This window comes from Tachyglossus aculeatus, chromosome 18 (genome assembly GCF_015852505.1).
Source record: "Tachyglossus aculeatus isolate mTacAcu1 chromosome 18, mTacAcu1.pri, whole genome shotgun sequence".
Classification (NCBI taxonomy): Eukaryota; Metazoa; Chordata; class Mammalia; order Monotremata; family Tachyglossidae; genus Tachyglossus; species Tachyglossus aculeatus.
Genome location: NC_052083.1, coordinates 36,373,002 through 36,384,171, shown reverse-complemented (window position 1 = coordinate 36,384,171; position 11,170 = coordinate 36,373,002). Strand labels below are relative to the sequence as shown.

General features: G+C 52.1%; 1 protein-coding gene across 2 annotated transcripts; it reads left to right on the top strand.

Annotated features, from left to right (window-relative positions):
- Positions 1 to 3,698: 3,698 nt before the first annotated feature.
- On the top strand, positions 3,699 to 10,589 carry DPH2 (diphthamide biosynthesis 2). 2 transcript variants are annotated; one of them, XM_038760164.1, is made up of 7 exons: positions 3,699 to 3,777; positions 6,086 to 6,246; positions 8,524 to 8,636; positions 8,764 to 8,987; positions 9,076 to 9,738; positions 9,833 to 10,018; positions 10,173 to 10,589. In XM_038760164.1, the coding sequence occupies exons 2-7, from the start codon at positions 6,100 to 6,102 to the stop codon at positions 10,295 to 10,297; spliced, it is 1,458 nt and encodes a 485-aa protein (XP_038616092.1). In that variant the 5' UTR covers positions 3,699 to 3,777; positions 6,086 to 6,099; the 3' UTR covers positions 10,298 to 10,589. The 2 variants fall into 2 exon arrangements, with proteins under 2 accessions (XP_038616092.1, XP_038616093.1); XM_038760165.1 differs by lacking the exon at positions 3,699 to 3,777 and having other exon boundaries at positions 6,165 to 6,238.
- Positions 10,590 to 11,170: the final 581 nt, after the last annotated feature.

The window sequence follows — 11,170 nt, the reverse complement described above, 5'->3', positions numbered from 1 at the left end:
CCTCGGCGGGGGGGAGGGTCACCTGACCGCCCCACGTGACACCCCCCCCCCCCCCCCGGGGGACGGCCTGCGCCGCATCATCCGCCCGCCCGCCCCAATCGGCGGCACCGTGGCACTTGTTCCGCCCTCCCTCGGTGCCCAGCCCTCTTCTAAGGACCACGGATGAAGGATAATAATAATAATAATGGCATTTGTTAAGCGCTTACTATGTGCCAAGCACTGTTCTAAGCCCTGGGTTAGAGCCAGAAGGACCACGAATGAAGGATAATAATAATAATAATAATGATGGCAGTGAGCCCTTTTAGACTGTGAGCCCACTGTTGGGCAGGGACTGGCTCTATATGTTGCCAACTTGGACTTCGCAAGCGCTTGGTACAGTGCTCTGCACACAGTAAGCGCTCAATAAATACGATTGGTTGATTGATAATAATGATAATAATAATAATAAAGCTCTCTTCCTCCCTTCAAGGCCCTACTGAGAGCTCACCTCCCCCAGGAGGCCTTCCCAGACTGAGCCCCTTCCTTCCTCTCCCCCTCGTCCCCCTCTCCATCCCCCCATCTTACCTCCTTCCCTTCCCCACAGCACCTGTCTATATGTATATATGTTTGTACATATTTATTACCCTATTTATTTATTTTACTTGTACCTATCTATTCTATTTATTTTATTTTGTTAGTATGTTTGGTTTTGTTGTCTGTCTCCCCCTTCTAGACTGTGAGCCCACTGTTGGGTAGGGACCGTCTCTATATGTTGCCAGTTTGTACTTCCCAAGTGCTTAGTACAGTGCTCTGCACACAGTAAGCGCTCAATAAATACGGTTGATTGATTGATTGATTGATGGTCTTTGTTAAGCACATACTATGTGCCAAGCACCATTCTAAGGGCTGGGGTAGAACCAGAAGGACCACGAATAAAGGATAATAATAATGGCATTTCTTAAGCATTTACTATGTGCCAAGCACCGTTCTAAGCACTGGGGTAGAGCCAGAAGGACCACGAATGAAGGATAATAATAACAATAATGGCATTTGTTAAGTGCTGGGGTAGAACCAGAAAGATCACGAATGAAGGATAATAATAATAATAATGTTGGTATTAAGCACTTACTCGGTGCCAAGCCCTCTTCTAAGCACCGGGGTAGGGACCATGAATGAAGGATAATAATAATAATGACATTTCTTATGTGCTTACTATGTGCCAAGCACCGTTCTAAGCACTGGGGTAGAATCAGAAGGACCACGAGTGAAGGATAATAATAATAATGATGGTATTTCTTAAGCGTTTTCTATGTGCCAAGCACTGTTCTAAGCGTTGGGGTAGAACTAGAAGGACCACAAATGAAGGATAATAATAATAATAATAATAATAATGGCATTTGTTAAGTACTTACCCAAGCACCGTTCTAATTATTATTGTTATTATGGTATTTACTAAGCGCTTACTGTGTGCCAAGCACTGTTCTAAGTGCTGGGGTAGATACAAGGTAAGCAGGTTGTCCCAGGTGGGGCTCACAGTCTTCATCCCCATTTTACAGATGAGGTCACTGGGGCCCAGAGAAGCTAAGTGACTTGCCCAAAGTCACACAGCTGACAAGTGGCAGAGCCAGGATTAGAACTCATGACCTCTGACTCCCAAGCCTGGGCTCTTTCTACTAAGCCACGCGCTTAGTGCAGTGCCTGGCACATAGTAGGCACTTAACAAATATCACAGTTATTATTATTGTTCCCACATTGCTGCTGAGACTGAGCCCTAGAAACTAAATAAATCTGGTCACCTACAGCATCTTTCTCAATGACAAGCCCTGACCTGAGTGGGCCTGCTGAGACAAATGCTATAAGAAAAAACAACAAACCCCCCCCCCCCCCCCCAAAAAAAAAGGTTCCAAACCCCGAGGAGCCGAGAGTCTGGTGGAGGAAGAATTTAACTAAAAAGATGCAGTTGTGATTTCATGCACCACACAGGCATAGCAAATGTGACTTTAGGCAAGTCACTTACTATCCCTGGGCCTCAGTTACCTCATCTGTAAAATGGGGATGAAGACTGTGAGCCCCACATGGGACAACCTGATTCCCTCGTGTCTCCCCTCCAGCGCTTAGAACAGTGCTTGGCACGTAGTAAGCGCTTAACAAATACCATCATTATTATTATTATCCGCCTTACCTCCTTCCCCTCCCCACAGCACCTGTATACATGTATATATGTTTGTGCATATTTATTACGCTATTTATTTATTTTACTTGTACATATTTATTCTATTTATTTTATTTTGTTAATATGTTTTGTTGTCTGTCTCCCCCTTCTAGACTGTGAGCCTGCTGTTGGGTAGGAACCGTCTCTATATGTTGCCAACTTGTACTTCCCAAGCACTTAGTACAGTGCTCTACATACAGTACGCACTCAATAAATACAATTGAATGAATGAATGAATGAATTATTCTCTGTGCCTCAGTTCCCTCATCTGTATAAATGTGGATGAAGGCTGTGAGCCCCACATGGGACAATCTGATGACCTTATATCTCCCCCCCCCCCCCAAGCGCTTAGAACAGTGCTTGGCACATAGTAAGTGCTTAACAAATACCATCATTATTATTATTCTCTGTGCCTCAGTTCCCTCACCTGTAAAATGTGGATGAAGGCTGTGAGCCCCACGTGGGACAATCTGATGACCTTGTATCTCCCTCCAGGGCTTAGAACAGTGCTTGGCACATAGTAAGCGCTTAACAAATACCATCGTTATTACTATTCTCTGTGCCTCAGTTCCCTCACCTGTAAAATGTGGATGAAGGCTGTGAGCCCCATGTGGGACAATCTGATGACCTTGTATCTCCCCCCAGCGCTTAGAACAGTGCTTGGCACATAGTAAGCACTTAACAAATACCATCATTATTATTATACTCTGTGCCTCAGTTCCCTCATCTGAAAAATGTGGATGAAGGCTGTGAGCCCCACGTGGGACAATCTGATGACCTTGTATCTCCCTCCAGCACTTGGAGCAGTGCTTGGCACATAGTAAACGCTTAACAAATACCATCATTATTATTATTCTCTGTGCCTCGGTTCCCTCATCCGTATAAATGTGGATGAAGGCTGTGAGCCCCACGTGGGACAATCTGATGACCTTATATCTCCCCTCCAGTGCTTAGAACAGTGCTTGGCACATAGTAAGCGCTTAATACCAACGTTATTATTATTATTATTAAATACGTCTTGACATCTGTTACCATCATTATTATTATTCTCTGTGCCTCGGTTCCCTCATCTGTATAAATGTGGATGAAGGCTGTGAGCCCCACGTGGGACAATCTGATGACCTTAGATCTCCCCTTCAGCGCTTAGAACAGTGCTTGGCACATAGTAAGCGCTTAACAAATACCAACGTTGTTATTATTATTATTATTATTATTATTATTAAATACGTATTGACCCCTGAACGTAGACAAGCCTCGGGTTTCTGGGAGGTGCCCGATGACGTCACAACGAGGCCGCGCCCTCCATGTATAGGGGCGCCTGCGAAACTACAATACCCACAAATCTGCGCGCGGCCCTTCCGCCGGAGGGCCTTTTCATTGGCCGACGCTGTGACAGCGGCAAATGATTGGTTCCCGAAGCCCCTTTGGGCGGAGGGGGCGGGACCTACGGGAGGGAAGGGCGCCTATAGGCGGGTTGGCGCTCGGCTCCGGTCCCGGATTGGTTGGCCCGCTCGCCCATCAACACCAACCGGAAGTAGGGGCGGGGCCCGCCCACGTGGAGGGACGGAGTCGTGAGCCGGCGACCGGTAGGTGGGATTCGCGGCCCGGGGCGGGGTTCAGTATAATAATAATGATAATAATGATAATAATAATAATAATAATAATATTTGTTAAGCGCTTACTATGTGTCAAGCACTGTTCTAAGCGCTGGGGTAGATACAAAGTAATCAGGTTGTCCCCCGTGGGGCTCACAGTCTTAATCCCCATTTTAATAATAATAATAATAATGTTGGTATTTGTTAAGCGCCGACTATGTGCCAAGCACTGTTCTAAGCGCTGGTGGGGATACAAGATAATCAGGTTGACCCACCTGGGGTTCACAGTCTTCATCCCCATTTTCCAGATGAGGTCACTGAGGCCCAGAGTCACACAGCTGACAAGTGGCGGAGGCGGGATTAGAACCCGCGACCTCCGACTATATATACACATTGTATATATGTTTGTACATATTATTACTCTATTTATTTTACTTGTACATATCTATTCTATTTATTTTACTTTGTTAGTATGTTTGGTTTTGGTTAGTATGTTGGTTTTGATTTTGTTCTCTGTCTCCCCCTTCTAGACTGTGAGACCACTGTTGGGTAGGGACTGGCTCTATATGTTGCCAACTTGGACTTCCCAAGCGGTTAGTACAGTGCTCTGCACACAGTAAGCGCTCAATAAATACGATTGATTGATTGATTGACTCCCAAGCCCGGGCTCTTTCCACTAAGCCACGCTGCTTTATAGTCATTTTATAGTCTCCCAAGTGTTTAGTACAGCGCTCTGCACACAGTAAGCGCTCAGTAAATACGATTGAATGAATGAATTGAAGGAACAAGGACTGCGTGTGATCTGATTATCCCGTATCCAACCCGGCGCCTGACATATAATAAGCGATTTTTTTAGTGGTAATTATTAAGCGCTTACTATGTGCCAGGCCGTGTACTATACTAAGCACTGGGGTAGAAGCCTTCCCCGACTAAACCCTCTCCTTTTCCCCCGACTCCCTGAGACTTGCTCCCTTCATTCACCTCCCTCCGATCCCCTCAGGACATACGTATATAGTTGTAATTTATTTATTTATGTATCTGTATTCATGTCTGTCTCCCCTTCCAGACAGCGAGCTCTCTGTGGGCAGGGAATGTGTCTGTTATATTGTACTCTCCCAAGTGCTTGGTACAGTGCTTTGCACACAGTAAGTGCTCAATAAATACAACTGAATGAGTTAATGAATGGATACAAGTTGACCAAGGTGGTGAGCTCTGTATTGGCAGGGAATCTGTTATACTGTACTCTCCCAAGCGCTTAGTACAGTGCTTTGCACACAGTAAGTGCTCAATAAATGCAACTGAGTGAATTAATGAATGGATACAAGTTGACCAAGTTGGGCATAGTCTCTGTCCCACACAGGTCTTATAGTCTTAATTTCCATTTTACAGATGAAGTAACCGAGGCACAGAGAAGTGAAGTGACTTGCCCAAGGTCACACAGCAGACAAGTGGCAGACAGAATTAGAACCCAGGTCTTTCTGGGTTCAGAGAAGCAGCGTGGCTCAGTGGAAAGAGCACGGGCTTTGGAGTCAGAGATCATGGGTTCAAATCCCGGCTCCGCCAATTGTCAGCTGCGTGACTTTGGGCAAGTCACTTAGCTTCTCTGTGCCTCAGTTCCCTCATCTGTAAAATGGGGATTAAGACTGTGAGCCCACGTGGGACAACCTGATCACCTTGTATCCCCCCAGTGCTTAGAACAGTGCTTTGCACATAGTAAGCACTTAACAAATACTACTATTATTATTATTATTATTTCTGTCTCCCAGGCCTGTCCTTTATCCCCAAGGCCACACTTACTATTACAGCTGAAAAAAACCCCTCCTGTTGCTACAGTCCATTTACCCAAGTTCTTTCCTCAGAGGCGGCGGTTTTTCCGCAGTGCATTTATGATGCTTGTGATCCATCTTGCGGTCCACTCTGACCCCCAAATCCTTCTCTGTCCTAGTTCTGGAGTTCGTTTTTCATCATCATCATCAATCGTATTTATTGAGCGCTTACTATGTGCAGAGCACTGTACTAAGCGCATGGGAAGTACAAACTGGCAACATATAGAGACAATCCCTACCCAACAGTGGGCTCACAGTCTAAAAGGGGGAGACAGAGAACAAAACCAAACATACTAACAAAATAAAATAAATAGAATAGCTATGTACAAGCAAAATAAATAAATAGAGTAATAAATATGTACAAACATATATACATATATACAGGTGCTGTGGGGAAGGGAAGGAGGTTTTCTAGGCTAAGGTAGAGCCTCCTTTCCCGCTCACCCCACCCAACCCTGCCTTTCTCCCCACAGTGCTGGGCCAAGCCATGGAGTCAGTGTTCAGCAGCCCCGGGGAAGCCGCGCTCCAGCGGGAAGCAGGGGCCGCAGGGCCCCTCACTCCCTTGGAGGAGCTGGAAGAGGCCTACGAGCTGGAGCGGATCAGCAGCTTCGTGCAGGACAACCAGTGTGAGCGGGTGAGGCCGGGGAGGAGAGGGCTGGCAAGGACGCCCAGCTGGGAGTGGGAGCCCACTCTTTTAGACTGTGAGCCCACTGTTGGGTAGGGACTGTCTCTATATGTTGCCAACTTGGACTTCCCAAGCGCTTAGTACAGTGCTCTGCACACAGTAAGTGCTCAATAAATATGATTGATTGAGGGAGAGGAAGGGACAGGGATTCTGGAGGGAGGGAGAGAGAAGAAACATGGCTAAGGGCTTCTGCAGAAGAATCTGGGAGACCCTAATGATCTGAGCCCCACATGGGACAACCCGATCACCTTGTAATAATAATAATAATAATGATAGCATTTATTAAGTGCTTACTATGTGCAAAGCACTGTTCTAAGCACTGGGGAGGTTACAAGGTGATCAGGTTGTCCCACGGGGGGCTCACAGTCTTCATCCCCATTTTACAGATGAGGGAACTGAGGCCCAAAGAAGTGAAGTAACTTGCCCAAAGTCACACAGCTGACAAGTGGTGGAGCTGGGATTTGAACCCATGACCTCTGACTCCAAAGCCCGGGCTCTTTCCACTGAGCTACGCCGCTTGTCTAAATGCTTCTCGAAAAGCAAGGGCCAGGAGCCGCGTGGACTAGTGGGTAGACAATCCAACAATTACTCTCCCTACTTTCAAAGCTTTACTGAAGACACTCTCCTCCAAGAGGAAATTTATTTATATCAATTTCTGTCTCCCCCTGTAGACTGAAGGCTCACTGAGGGCAGAACACGTGTCTACTAATTCTATTATACTGTCCTCTCCCAAGTGCTCAGTAAAGTACTCTGCACACAGTAAGCGCTCAATAAATATGAATGACTGACTGACTAGAGCCCGGGCTTGGCAGTCAGAAGGGCCTGGGTTCTAATCCCGGCTCTGCCACCTCTCTGCTGTGTGATCTTAACCGGTTAAGCCCTCTTTTCCCCGGCTCACCCTCCCTTCTCATTATAAGCAGGGAATATGTACGTTTATTCTTTTGTACTGCACTCTCCCGAGCGCTTACTACTACTACTAACAATAATGATGGCATTTATTAAGCACTTACTATCCTCCCCAGCACTTAGAACAGTGCTTTGCACATAGTAAGCGCTTCACAATCGCCATCATTATTATTATCTGAATGCCACAGGCATCTTCCTCCCCTCTCAGTCTGGGAGGGCAGTGCAGAGTCACAAGTAAACTCAGAGTCCCAACGCACTCTGAAGACCCAGCATCTTTACCGAGTGCCTTTTTTTTTTGAGTGTGTGCGCCCGTGTGTGTGTAGTATTTAAATGCTTACTCTGTGCCAAACACTGTACAAAGCACTGGGGTGAGTACAAGATAACTGCGATGGACACAGTCCCTGTCCCATATAATAATAATAATAATGGTATTTGTTAAGCGCTTACTATATGCAAAGCACTGTTCTAAGCGCTGGGGGGATACAAGGTGATCAGGTTGTCTCACGTGGGGCTCACAGTCTTAATCCCCATTTTACAGATGAGGGGACTGAGGAACAGAGAAGTTAAGTGACTTGCCCAAAGTCACACAGCTGACAATTGGTGGAGCCGGGATTTATGTGGCTCACACTTTAAGGCCAGGGGGAGGGATGGGTATTTAATCCCCATTTCACAGATGAGGAAACCGAGGCACAGAGAAGTTAAGTGACTCACCCCAGGTCACACAGCAGGCAAGTGGCGAAATGCGGTGGGGAGAGCTCAGTGGTTAGAAGACACGATTCCTGCCTTCAAGGAACTCCAGATTAGCAGGGGAGACATGCTGAAATAAATTGCACACATAAGTACTACGGGATTGGTTTGAGTACTGAATGCTTAGGTGGTTCAGAAGGGCTGAGGTGGCGTGGGCACGGGATGAGGGGTCTTTAGATGCAGTGCTCAGTACAGTGTCTGGCACCTAGTAAGCTCTTAACAAATACCCTATCATTATTACGCCCAGTACCTCGCCGCTACTGGTTGGCCTTTGCCAACCCAGAAGTAAAAGACATATCTAAGGGCATTACACAGGTTGCGTAGTGTCTGGGCAAACCTAAAAGAGTCCCCAGCCAGATCCCTTACACTTCCACGGACCTTTACTTCGGAGCCGTTGCGTCCCCTCCCAGAAAGCGGGGACACTGCTTCTGAACCGCAGAGCTTGGCAGGCTGGGCGCCAAAGGTAAAAGATACAGGATGTAGAGGTTTCCAGTCCAGTAGCGGGACCGGACCAGTTGAGAAATAGATGTGGTCCTGGGGTTGGGGGTGGTCACTGTGCCGGGGATCTGTCAGGTGGCACTGCAGTTCCCGGATGAGCTGCTGGGCGACGCCGGAGCCGTGGCCGCCAAGCTGGAGGAGCTCACGGGAGCCAAGATGTTCATCCTCGGGGACACACCGTACGGCAGGTGCGGAGGGGCCGCCCGATCGTGGGGGGGTGGGTGGCCCCAGGGTGGGTTGGCGGGAGCAGCAAGGGCGCTCTGGCCCCCCCAACCCTGCGGCTGCTCAGGGTTCCTCGTCCGCTCCCCCCCCCAGCTGCTGTGTGGACGCAGTAGGGGCGGAGCAGGCGGGAGCCCAGGCCCTGATTCACTTCGGTCCAGCCTGCCTCAGCACGCCCGCCCGCCCCCTGCCCACGGCGTTCGTCTTTGGCCGCCGGCCAGTGGACCTGGATCACTGTGCGGCCGCCTTCTGTGAGATGCACACGGACCCCTGGGCCCCAGTGGTCCTCCTGAGCGAGCCTGCCTGCGCCCATGCCCTCGGTGAGCCGGGGGAGCTTGGCTCCGGGGGGCTGGGGGGAGACGGTCTGGAGGAGGCTCCTCTCACCCCCTCCCCCTCACCTCTTTCCAGAGCCCTTGGCGGCCAGGCTGCATGCAGCATACCCAGAGGTGGTGGCATCATGCCCGGCTCTGCCCCTCCCGCCGGGGTCCGCGGCGCCCGGAGAGCTGGAGCGTCTGGGCCGCCGTTTCCCCCTTCCCTCAGGGCGGCGGCTGGAGGAGTACGGGGGCTTCTACGTGGGAGACGGGGAGGATGAAGATGGGGGACCCGACCTGACCCGCCTGCTTCTGGGCTGGTCCCCTGACCAGCCCTTCTCCTCCTGCCACCCGACCACGGGGCGGGCAAGGGACGAGGGCCCGCGGGCGGCCAGGGCCCGGGCCCGGCGCCGCTACCTAGTGGAGCGGGCCCGGGACGCCCGGGTGGTGGGGCTCCTGGTGGGCACGCTGGGCGTGGCCAAGCACCGCGAGGCCCTGGCCCACCTGAAGGCGCTGGCCCGAGCTGCCGGCAAACAGACCTACACCCTGGCCCTGGGCCGGCCCAACCCCGCCAAGCTGGCCAACTTCCCCGAGGTGGACGTGTTCGTGCTGCTGGCGTGCCCCCTGGGCCCCCTGCGGCCCCCGCCCCCCGGGGGCTTCTACCGCCCCCTGGTCACCGCCTACGAGCTGGAGGCCGCTTGCAACCCGGCCCGGGACCTCGCTGACCCCTACCTCACCCACTTTGGAGAGCTGCTGCCCGGTGAGCCCACCCCCGGAGGCTGGGGCGGGGTGAGGGGAGACTGGAGAGAGGCGGGCCCGGGACCGACCGCCTGTCCCCGTCACCCTCCCTCCAGACTCCCCGTTCCACGTGCCATCGCCACCCGAGGGCTCAGAGCGGTGGGAGGTCCCGGATGTGTCCCTCATCACCGGGGAGCTGCGGCCCACCCCGGCCCGGACGCCGTCGCTGCCTCCCCCAGGCCCCGGAAGCAGTGCGGTGACCCCGAGGGCCGAACTGCCTCTGGTTGAGAGCAGCGCTGCAGGTTTCAACCCCTTCCTTTCCCTCCCTGTCTGCCAGCAAGGGAAGGCTCGGGCTCACTCTGTTTTAACTCGGGTTGGGGAGGTCATGGGCTGAATCCCGGGAAGGGGGGGGGGTCCCCCTCTCTGGCTCTGAGCTCCTCTCCCTTTCCCCTGCAGCCTCCTTCCTGAGCACCCGCAGCTGGCGGGGACTGGAGCCGCAGCTGGGCCAGACACCCGTAACGGGGGCCGTGCCCGGCCGCAGGGGCATCGCCATTGCCTATGAAGATGAGGCCAACGGCTGAACGTGCAGATGGACCCCTCTGGGGACACGGACCGGCGGCCCACCGGAGACCCACAGCCGAGTGGACTAATGGCCTGTCATCCTCCCGGGCCCAGAGCCTCCGGCCGGCGTGTAACTCCTCCCTTCGGAGGCAGCCCGGACACAGACTAGGAAGTGGGCAAGTGGGCCACCCCCACTGTGTGGCGGGAATCAGTTGACTGTCGGGGGGAGGGCAGCATCAGCCTTAAAGAAGCCTAGTGGGTTCCATCCAGCCTCTGGTGTTTTCTGGTTTTTATGGGCCCCGCGGGGAGCAACGGAGGAGCAGGATCGTGAGCTGGGGAGCAGCTCCGTGCCCTGGGACCCCCAACTTTTCTAGGGCAGCAACGGGCCAGGCCCTCCCCACCACCTCTGTTCCCTCAGCACCAACAGACCCTTCAACCGGTGAACCCGGAGGATAAACTCCGGATCCTAGCCGGTTCTCCTATGTCTAAGCCAGTGCCTCATGCTGGGCTCTGACCAGAGGAAATGCTTGATAAATTCCATCATCCCAGGGCTTAAAACAGCATCGCGGAGCCCAGGCCTCAGGGTGGCTCGTTCAGGGGGACCCAGGCCAGAACCCAAAACCAGGCTCTCCACCATCCACATCCCTGGCCCTGCCCCCTGCCCCGCCACGAGCAGCATCGCCGCTGACCCCCGCTAACTGGCAGAGGTGTGCCCTCATCCGAGGCTCTTGCTCCCTCCCCGTGCCCCCATAACTGGGCTCGTCTGCCTCTGCCACAGGACTGAGGTGGGGCTGGGGGGATGCTGCTGGGAAAAGCACAGTCGGTGGATAAACACCCTCTCCCAATGTTCACTCAGGTGAGGGAGTCCTGGCCTGCTGGTTCCCACCCCAAGG

Excerpts from the sequence above, each read along its gene's own strand:
- DPH2 (XM_038760164.1), top strand. The coding sequence starts at position 6,100 with ATGGAGTCAGTGTTCAGCAGCCCCGGGGAAGCCGCGCTCCAGCGGGAA. Across the intron at positions 8,637-8,763 it reads GGGGACACACCGTACGGCAG|CTGCTGTGTGGACGCAGTAG; the intron begins GTGCGGAGGGGC and ends TCCCCCCCCCAG. Across the intron at positions 8,988-9,075 it reads TGCCTGCGCCCATGCCCTCG|AGCCCTTGGCGGCCAGGCTG; the intron begins GTGAGCCGGGGG and ends ACCTCTTTCCAG.